Below are 10,875 nucleotides of genomic sequence, written 5' to 3'. Positions count from 1 at the left end.
ATCTGGAAAATGGCGAAAGAACATGTATATTGTTGATTGGAGCACAAGCAAAGATTCAGTGTCCTTAATGGCCAGAAATTCAAATGAAGCTAATTGGGAATGGCACAGAAAGCTCAACCACTTAAACTTCAAGACCATCAATCAGCTTGCAAAAAAAAATCTAGTAGAAGGCTTGCCAGATATTATCTTCAAGAAGGACCAAGTGTGTGATGCATGCCAACGCGGAAAGCAAATCAAATCATCATTCAAATCAAAGACACACGAGTCAACGTCAAGACCGCAAAGCTTACTACATATGGACTTATTTGGACCGGTTGATCCAATAAGTGTAAGTGGTAAGAAATATACTCTCGTTGTTGTTGATGATTTTTCCAGGTACACTTGGACCGTCTTTCTCAAGAAGAAAAATGAAGTTGAGCAAGTTCTACCGAAGCTGTTGAAGCAACTACAAAATGAGAAAGAATTGCAAATATCAAAAATACGAACGGATCGCGGAACCGAGTTCGTAAATGGAGTTATACAAGCTTTTTGCAATTCACATGGAATTTCTCATCAATTATCTGCCGCAAGAACACCGCAACAAAACGGTGTTGCCGAAAGAAGAAACCGGACGCTCAAAGAAGCCGCACGAGTGATGATTAGTGCTGCCGGTCTCCCGAAACGATATTGGGCGGAAGCTATCAACACTGCTTGTTACACGCAAAATCTAAGCATGATCCATAAGCAGTACAAGAAGATGTCATATGAGCTATATAAAGGGAGAAAACCAAATATTGGTTATTTTCATATTTTTGGGTGCAAATGTTTTATTCATATTAATGATAAATTGCATCTAAAAGCTTTTGATGAGCGTGCAGATGAAGGAATTTTTCTAGGATATTCGACTACCAGCAAGGCGTTCAGAGTTTTGAATAAAAGATCAATGGTGGTTGAAGAATCCATACACGTGGTATTTGATGAAAAATCACAGATCAAAAATGATGCACTGGACGAAGAAACTGCACAAAATGGTAACAAGTGTCATATTGATTTTTGTGATACTAATGATACGTGTGAAGATGATGTTTTGCAGGGAATGGATGAGTTGGAAATTAATTCTCTAGAAAATCTCATCCCTCATCTAGAAGAAGTTGGAAATTCTTTTAATAATAATTTTGGGAGTAGGAGGATTACACCACCTCGCGAACCACTATAATTGTCTTGTGTTCTTTACTGCTTTCTTTACTTACCGCTCTTTACATATTCGCTCTACACGAGATATACTGCTCACACAATCTCACACACACTTTATGTTTATTTATTTCCGCTGTGCACCATACTCTAACAATCTAGTTAAGAGTTTTGGTTTATCTCTGGCTTAGCAATTGTTGTGTTGTGCGAAAAAGTTTGAAAGTCTATTCACCCCCCCCCCCCCCCCCCTCTAGACTTTCACCTTACCTCTTTTGGGACCAACATAACGCTAGGGACCAAACTCGCCACTTTGCTCATAACTGAGAGACTAAACTCGGATACTGTCATAACTTAAGGACTGAGTCGGAACTTGATTATAACTCAGGGACTAAAGATGCATTTTTCCCTTGTTTTAATGGAAAAAATGCAATTGATCTATTTGGGTATAGTAATTAAATCACCTAACTCGAATAAATTTCAAATTTATTCATAAATTCAGAAAAAAAGAGCAATTATCAGTTTTAGCAGGTTAACAAACATATTTGCGCTGATTGGGATGTCATGTATATTTATATCTTTTTTTATTATTCTACTTGGACTACATGTAAACATTTCACCCTTTAAAGTCAAAATTTAAAGTCCTAAAAAACCAAAATATATAAGAAAAAGAAATATAATTATATAAAATACATGATATTATACAACATGAAGTAATATTGTTCTTTTCAATTGCAGAGAGCATACATACACAAATCATGAGAATATAAATACACATGCATCTCAAATCGGTGCAAACTTATTGTTAACCTGCTAAAAATATTAATTGCTTTTTTTTTTTTTTTTTTTTTTTAGGTTCATTGATGAATTTAGAGCTTATTCAAGTATGGTGGCTTAATTAATTGATATCCCCATAATAGTTCAATGGTCTATTTGTACCTTTTCCCTTGTTTTAGTTATATATTTATAGCATTTTTTCTTTGAATTATTCATTAAATTATTTTAGAAGTGATGAATTTTTTCTCTTTTTGTTAAATTGACATTTTTACCTTTCTCTTAAAAATAAGGGTAAAATATATATTTCATTTACTTTTTCTTCTCCAACAAATTATTGTATATGTAAAAATTAAAACAAGTGCCAAAAAAATAGACAGCATATACAAATATTATAAGTATAATTTTAAACTAATGCTTGTATTATAATTAAGACTTAAACATAAATAATCCATTAATGCTAAATTAGCATTAATGAATAATTTGTGTTTAAATCATTAATAACATTAGTTTAAAATTATAATTATAATTTTTACAAATGATGTCTATTTTTTTTTAATTCTCACATATAAACAATAATTTGTTGGAGAAGAAATATAAATAAAACACTTATTTTGCTTTTATTTTTTTTGAAACATTTTTGCTTTTATTTTTAAAGGTAAAAATATCTATTTCTACAAAAGGGTGGAAAATCACCACTTTTAAAATAATTGAAAGGAAGATGTGAATACATGAATAAAAGCCCTATAAGCATATAATTGATGGGATGTCATTTTTTCTATGATTTATATCTAATTATTAGTTTTGTTTAGCGATTAGTGGATAATAGATTGTGTTACCATGTAATATTAGTGATTTGTAAAAAATTATATAGTAAAATTAGTTGTTTATCATTAACCGTTTACATTAAAAAAAATATAGAGACATTAATACAACAACAACAACAACAAAAACAACAGCAACAACAACAACAACAACAACAACAGCAACAACAACAACAACAACAACAACAGCAACAACAACAACAACAACAACAACAACAACAATAATAATAATAATAATAATAATAATAACAACAACAACACATATAATAAGTATCAAATGGGTCATCAAACTACACACAAAAATACAATTAGTTATGCCATCTTAAAAAATGAAATTAAAAAAAAAAAAAAAAAAAAAAAAAAAAAAAAAAAAAAAAAAAAACCTACAATTGAGTCCCTCAACAATAACAAATTATGCAATTAAATCTAAAGTGATATGTAGTTTCAGTCGTTGGCTGACGTGGTTGTAACCTTTTTAAGAAAATTAACTTTTTAAATATAAATAATAATAATTCTTTACGATTACAATCGAACTCTATGTATAGTAGTTATTCCAAATAATATGTCAACCCTTGAATTGCGATGGGACTCGAACTTGGTATAACAACAACAACAATAATAATAATAACCACAACAACAACTCGCATGGGTAGCTCAGCTGGTCACAGGGGTGAAACTTTGGAAGAATGATCAGGGATTGAGTCTCACTAGCGGCAGTGTGGGAGCAACCTCTCAAAGTGAGGGGGTTTCCTTGTGCGCAGTAAGCACGGTCTAGCCTCTGTGATTCATGTTCAGTTGAGTTACCATAATTTACATCCTCCCAAATGTTCTGTCGGGGTGTGAGGGGCCCCGGGGTTTCCTTGTGCGCAGTAAGCACGGTCTAGCCTCTGTGATTCATGTTCAGTTGAGTTACCATAATTTACATCCTCCCAAATGTTCTGTCGGGGTGTGGGGGGCCCCCTTAGGGTTGGGGTTCATTGGAACAACAACATCAACCATTTAGAGACGAAAATGGGAAAATTAGTTTTTTTTAATTATTTTAATTTATTTAAAATTAAAAAAATACATTAAAATTAGTTTTTTTTCCTTAAAAAAGATTATTGTCATGTAAAATACTTTCACCAAAATCTATTATCGTTATCAAGTATTTAATTCCTATTCTAATTCCAATTCTGATTCCGATTCCAATTTCCATGTGTGAACCAAACACACCTTTAGTATTTCTGCTAAGCAAATAACATATGGGATATCATTACCATGGTACGTTATCTCTTAACGCGTCTTTACTTTGATCCTCTGTTTTTTAAAATACGAATAAAGGTCAAATAGGTCACTAAATTTAGGCATGATCACGGTTCGGTTCGAACCGAACCGTGCACTGTTGAACCGGAACGGGAATTGAACTGTCTGTACGGTTCCGGTTCCAGTTCCTAACCGGAACCATATTGGTTCCGATTACGGTTCGAGAAGAAAAGGAACCGGAACCGGCGGTTCCGGTTCCAAACCAGAAAAAAATAAAAATTATAGGCTTTTTTTTTTAATTTTTTTTTAAATAAATCTTATTAGAATCGGCGGTTCCAACCGGAACCGGAACCTTACTATAAGGTTCCAGTTCCAGTTTGTCTATTTGCGGAACCGGAACCGAACCGGAATCGGAATCGCGGTCACCCCTAACTAAATTACACATTAAATTATAATTAAGTCATCAAACTAAAAAAAAATACAATTGAGTCCTGGACAACGCAAATATATGCAATTCAATCGAAAATGATTTGTTTATCTGAAAATATGATGACGTTGCGGTTACCAAATTTAAAAATAATTTTTTAAAAATAATTTTAAATAAAATAATTATTTAAAAAAAAAAAGAAGAAAAAACAACAAAAAATTTGAAACTAGCCCGACAAGGACAATTTATATCGTGCACCAGGGCGCACATTGCATTGTGCGCTCTTGTGCAAAACGACGTCGTTTGTTGAGCATATATCCATTAATGTGCAATCCAGCTATCAACTTAGGTTTTTAGTTGAGATGAAGCACATGCTTCAATTTGGTATTAGAGCTAGATCAAGGGTCATGAGTTCGAATCTCAGGGACTATATGAGGGAAATTGTTTTGTACCTTTTTTTGGAAATTTCGTTTTCTGTGTCTGTTGTCAACTTCTTAAAAAAAATATCATGTTTCGAATGTACATAATTAAGAATATGTATAATTGTATAAAAAAATTACATAATTATATAACAGAATGTACATAATTGTATAACAGAATACACATACACTCTGTCCCGTTAACTCACCACACAACTTAATAAAACAACATCGCTTTGGATAGGACAGGGCGCAGTGTGTACCATGGTGCACGATATAACGATTACCCGACAAGACAAAATCGGTGTTTAAATTAAAGTTGGCGGTTGAAGCCCATGACTTGAACGGCAAATATAATTGCAGCGGCCAAAAGCATTAAAATTTCTATCTACCAAAAATTTATTGCTTCAATTCCCCGCTATAAAATGGCCATTGGTTCTGCAACCTCTACTCCCATTATTAGTCCTACCCATATTAGATTTTACAGAAATTAAAGCACAACAGCAGATGGCTCAGACCACCCCCAACCACACTATGACTGTCTCCGGCTGGGCAGCTCATGACTCTTCCGGCAAGATCACTCCCTACACCTTCAAGCGGAGGTAACTTCTTTTTTTTTTAGGTGACGAGGGAAAATTACAATCACTATTCGAGAATATGTATTGAGTAAATCTCACATTGTGATCCTAACCAGTAAAGGATCACAAGAAAGTAAATCAATCTATGTTGCCTATAGCAGACAGGTTCAAACCAAGAAGGCTAGAGTTTGAACTCGTGACCTTGTGGTTACAAGTTTGTATCATTAGTAAACTTCTTCTTCTTTATTCATATACACACGCATTAGCGTTTTAATTTCCACTAACAAATTGGATCTTGATACTCAGACAAAATGGTCCAACTGATGTGACCATAAAGGTCTTGTTCTGCGGAATATGCCATACTGATCTCCACCATGTCAAGAATGATTGGGGGATCACAATGTACCCTGTTGTTCCTGGGTAACTTTTCTTCACTCATTTATTAATTAATTTACCCATTACATTTATAAAATGAGTACCATGGTACGTATTTTTTATTTCACACATTTCTACCTAGATCTGATCTAGATCTAATTTAATAACAGCACCCACCCCCTGGCCTATTTTTTCTTTAATTTGGCTCTAAATGTATACATGGTAGGCATGAAATTACTGGGATCATAACTGTGGTGGGAAGTGAAGTGAGCAATTTCAAGACAGGGGATAAAGTTGGAGTAGGATGCTTGGCAGCTACCTGTTTGAAGTGTGAATTCTGCAAGGATTCCCAAGAGAACTATTGTGACCAAGTCCAATTCACATACAATGGCATCTTTTGGGATGGTAGCATTACCTACGGCGGTTACTCTAACATCTTAGTTGCTGACCACAGGTATTTACCTTAACCAAAACATTTAAAATTGTACTAAACTTTTTTTTTTTTTTTTTTTTTTTTGATATCAAATAGTATCTCAATGATATTTATATAACTTAGATAATAATGAAACCCCGATTGTTATACATGGACTAAGATCCATCTTGCATTGTGGACCTGATCCAAAAATAATGTGTATGCAGTTGATAGATTATGAACAAATAAATAGTTAACAGTTTATGTGCCTGTAAATAAATTGAAGACACGTAACATCTTAACTGTAGACACATAAAATGGTATACATATTATGTGTCTGTACTTACCAATTTATATGTCTGTATTTATCATTTTATGTATCTGTAGTTAACATGTTATGTGTCTTCAATTTATTTACATACACAAATTGTTAACATGTACAAAATATGTTAAATGCAAACACATAATCTGAAGGTTATTTAAGACCAGGGTGCACAATGCAAAGTAGACACTGGTCCATGATATACTTTGTGGCAAATTTTACTGTGGACCATGGTCCATGTAGCAACATGGACCATGAAGTAAGTATCATTGTAATTATATTTAAATTTCATTTGACAATATTACTCTATTTTTTAGTTTCATTTTCCACACAATAGTTTCAATATAACAATATCAAAGTATCATTTTAATTTTACTACAGTTTCATTTGACAATATATATTATTGCATGAGCTTTATTTTTTAGTTTCATTTTCCACAAGCACTAGTTTAATTATAGTTATATTAAAGTATTATTTAAATTACACTTCAGGTTAATTACATTGAATTTTAGTTTTACTTTTCACACACATTAATTTTATTATAGCAACACTAAAATATCATTTTAATTATACTACAGTTTCATTTGACAATATACGTTATTAAATGAGCTTTGTTTTTAAATTTCATTTTCACACATACTAATTTTATTATAGTAAAATTAAAATATAATTTTTTTTGAAGGGAAAATATAATTTTAATTCTACTATAGTTTCATTTGACTACCATGGCCCACACAATTATATAATAACTGATAATTTGCCTTTCGATTTTTATAGAAATGAATATTATTGAGTTAATACTCAAAATCGTCCTCAACTATAGTGGTTTTTCTCAATTTCGTCCTAAACGACTTTGGTGACCTAATATCGTCCCAGACTTTTGTGTTTCGCGCAATTTAGTCCCAGACTTTTGTGTTTTTGCTCAATTTAGTCCATCATTTGTTATTCTGCCCATTTGGTGTTAAATAAATAGACAATTAAGTAATTTTAATATTGGCATCTCTTTACTCATAGACATGTGAACTGCGAAATCCTTTTTTTTTTTTTACGAATTACTCCCAGAATTACTCCTAAAACTGTGAATATAAAATTTGATTTGCAGGTCCGGGAGTAATTCTGGGTGTAATTCGTACAAGAAAGAGGAATTTCGCACTTCACAAGTTGAAAGTAAAGAGAGATCAATATTGACATTAATGAATTGTCCCTTTATTTAACCCCAATTTGACGGAATAACAAATGGGGGACGAAATTGAGCGAAACACAAAAGTCTGGGACGATATTAGATCACCAAAGTCGTTTAAGACTAAATTAAGAAAAACCACTATAGTCGAGGACGATTTTGGGTATTAACTCGAATATTATTGGTTTGATATTTTTAGGAATGTTTTGGAGAATGACCAAATATAGGAAATACTAACTTAGAAATAAATGTTTTATCTTTTTTTTTTTTTTTTTTTGAATGCTACTGACTCTATTACATTGTAGTATCTGTTCAAACATACTTTCTCAACCTAATGAAGTACAAAGAGTCAACAACGCCTCCACTGAGGTTTGATCTCATGACCTCCCATATGGGAGAGGTCACTAGGTCATTACATGCTATATGAGCACAAGGTGCTTGGCAATGTTTGATCTAAATAGGTATAAAAACATAGGCCTTTAATTTTCCAAACTAATATTTCCTGTATTTAGACCACAACTTTTAAAACACAAACATTTTTAATGAACGTAGGTATGTGGTCCGCATACCAGAAAATCTGGCAATGGACAAAGCAGCACCATTGCTATGTGCGGGCATAACAGTGTATGCTCCCATGAAAGACAACAAGCTGTTGGAGTCAAAGGGGAAAAGAGTTGGTATAATAGGGCTTGGAGGGCTTGGGCATGTGGCTGTGAAGTTTGCTAAAGCACTTGGTCACCATGTGAGTGTGATCAGCACCTCTCCATCAAAGGAAAAGGAAGCTAAAGACCGCTTGGGTGTAGATGACTTTATTCTTAGCACCAACCCTAAACACATGCAAGTGAGTCTTTGTCTAAATATTTTTAGTTTGGTTCATGGATTGAGAATCAAAGTCATACATATTGTTTGGTTGACAAATTTGAAAAAATAGGTATAGGATTGGATAACCCTTATATTTACAAAATTCATTATCTAATTTAAATCAGGTATCATTCCATTAATTTAGTCTTATTATCTCTCCTCATTTCATCGCATCCTCACTCACTTCTCCTCACTTCATTGACTTTCTCACTGTATTGCCTACTCACTTAATCACCACTCTTAAGATCAATTGTTTTTATTTTTTTATTTTTATATTTTAAAAACCTATATTCTAATTATAGGGTCATACATAACAAAACATCAATATTGATGATCATTTCAATTCCACTCTTTTACTACCAAATATCTAAAATACTTTCACCAAAACTCATTCCAATTACCAAATACGGAATATTTGATTTCCTTTCCCATTCCAAATTTCTATGTTTGAAACAATCCCTCCCTTAGTTTTTTCCTTGTAAAATTACTCTTTATTTCCCTTACAGGGCGTTTGGTTGGAAGGATTTTAAATTCCCTTCCCACTTAATTCCCACCTAATTCCAAAGGCCATTAAATTCCGTAGTTTGGTTAGAGGGAATTGCAATTCCATGGAATTGCAATTCCCCCATTTTCATGGAATTAAAATCCCATGTCCCCCCTGGTATTTTAATTCCTGGGAAAAAAAGATAGTGATGAGTCAAAATTACCCCTTCCTTTTTTAACCTAAAATTAATGTCTAACAACAATAATGGACATTTTTTACTTTATACTACTTATTCCCTTTCAATTCCCATGTATACCAAACATTGGAATTGAAATTCCCAGTAATTCTATTCCTGTCAACCAAACACTGGAATTTAAATTACCACTTTATTCCCAGTAATTCAACTCCCATGGAATTACAATTCTTTTCCCACATAATTCCCTCCCTCCAACCAAACGCCCTGTTAGGTTGGGGTTCAGCGTTTTAGAAGAAGTACCAAAACCTTTCCCTATTTTTTCAACAAATTACAATTTAATTATATTCTTCTAGCTTCAAATAACAAAGAGAAAGTTATTATGGTAATATAATTAATATTCTAATTATTGCAGTCAAGCAAAAGGACTTTGGATTTCATTTTGGACACGGTGGCGGCCAACCACTCCCTGGGGTCTTATTTAGAGCTGCTTAAAGTGAATGGAACTCTGGCGGTGGTGGGTGCACCAGAAAAGCCAATGGAATTACCTTCTTTTCCATTGATTTTTGGTAAGATCAGATACATGTTCTTTTTTTTTTTTTGTTTGAGTGTTAGTGCCTCTGATAAAATGTAGTATCTGTTCATATCTATTTTCTCAACCTATTAAAACATAAAGAATTAATACCACTTTCACTAGGACTCAAACCTATGACCTCCCATTTGAAAGAGTTACACCATGCTACTAGACCACAAGGTCATCAATAGCAAATAAATGTTCTTAATTACTGCATTTTTTTAAGTGACTAAATAATAACTATATTTTGGGAATTACATTTCTTTATTATTCAAGTGAGTGGTCACAAGATCAAACCACGGTGGTGGGGCATTGAGTTTTTAACTAAAAAAAAAAAGAAAGTATAAAACAAACACTACTTTGTAAAGAATTATGAGGGTTTAAAAAAAAATTATAATAACTATATTGTCGATGTTACAGGTAAGAGATCTGTGAAGGGTAGCATGATCGGAAGTATGAAGGAGACACAAGAGATGATGGATTTTTGCGGGGAGCACAACATATTGTGCGACGTAGAAATGGTGAAAACTAATGAAATCAATGAAGCATTGGATAGGCTTGCAAAGAATGATGTCAAGTACCGTTTTGTGATTGACATTGCTGCCGAATCACCGAAAATCTAGACATTTTATCAATCTTTTATCATTTTCAATATTCCACAGTTATATTAAACTTTTTTTGAATCAATTTATGTTTTTTTTTTTTTTTTTTTTAAAGCAATTTCAATTCATGTCATTGTCAATCTTATTTAAGAAAAGCCCAGATAATGCTTTTTATGGTGTAATCTTGTATTCCTTAAATTTTCCTTCGAGTAACAATAAATGCACATTCTATTTTCTACTCCCCTATTGATTTTCCGTATGATACACAAAAGAAATTATGTTATCATGAATTTAAATTAAAAAATAAAAAAGATGTTATACAATATTATTATATAATTGATATATTTGGTCATCAGTTATATGTATTTTCATATGATACAAAATTAAAAGTAAAATTTGATCTGATGTGGTTATTAATCACATATTTAGATAAATTTATAA

The 10,875-nt window shown here is 32.5% G+C and overlaps 1 protein-coding gene across 1 annotated transcript; it reads left to right on the top strand.

Annotated features, from left to right (window-relative positions):
- The first annotated feature begins 5,294 nt into the window (after positions 1-5,294).
- On the top strand, positions 5,295-10,675 carry LOC109147298 (probable cinnamyl alcohol dehydrogenase 6). The gene is made up of 6 exons (XM_019294953.1): positions 5,295-5,455; positions 5,738-5,851; positions 6,033-6,260; positions 8,273-8,561; positions 9,674-9,827; positions 10,253-10,675. Exons 1-6 carry the CDS (start codon positions 5,361-5,363, stop codon positions 10,453-10,455), a joined length of 1,083 nt encoding a protein of 360 aa, XP_019150498.1. The 5' UTR covers positions 5,295-5,360; the 3' UTR covers positions 10,456-10,675.
- Positions 10,676-10,875: the final 200 nt, after the last annotated feature.

This window comes from Ipomoea nil, unplaced genomic scaffold (genome assembly GCF_001879475.1).
Source record: "Ipomoea nil cultivar Tokyo-kokei standard unplaced genomic scaffold, Asagao_1.1 scaffold1993, whole genome shotgun sequence".
NCBI lineage: Eukaryota > Viridiplantae > Streptophyta > Magnoliopsida > Solanales > Convolvulaceae > Ipomoea > Ipomoea nil.
Note: the sequence above shows the minus strand (reverse complement) of the source record. Positions and strands in the feature narration are given on the sequence as shown.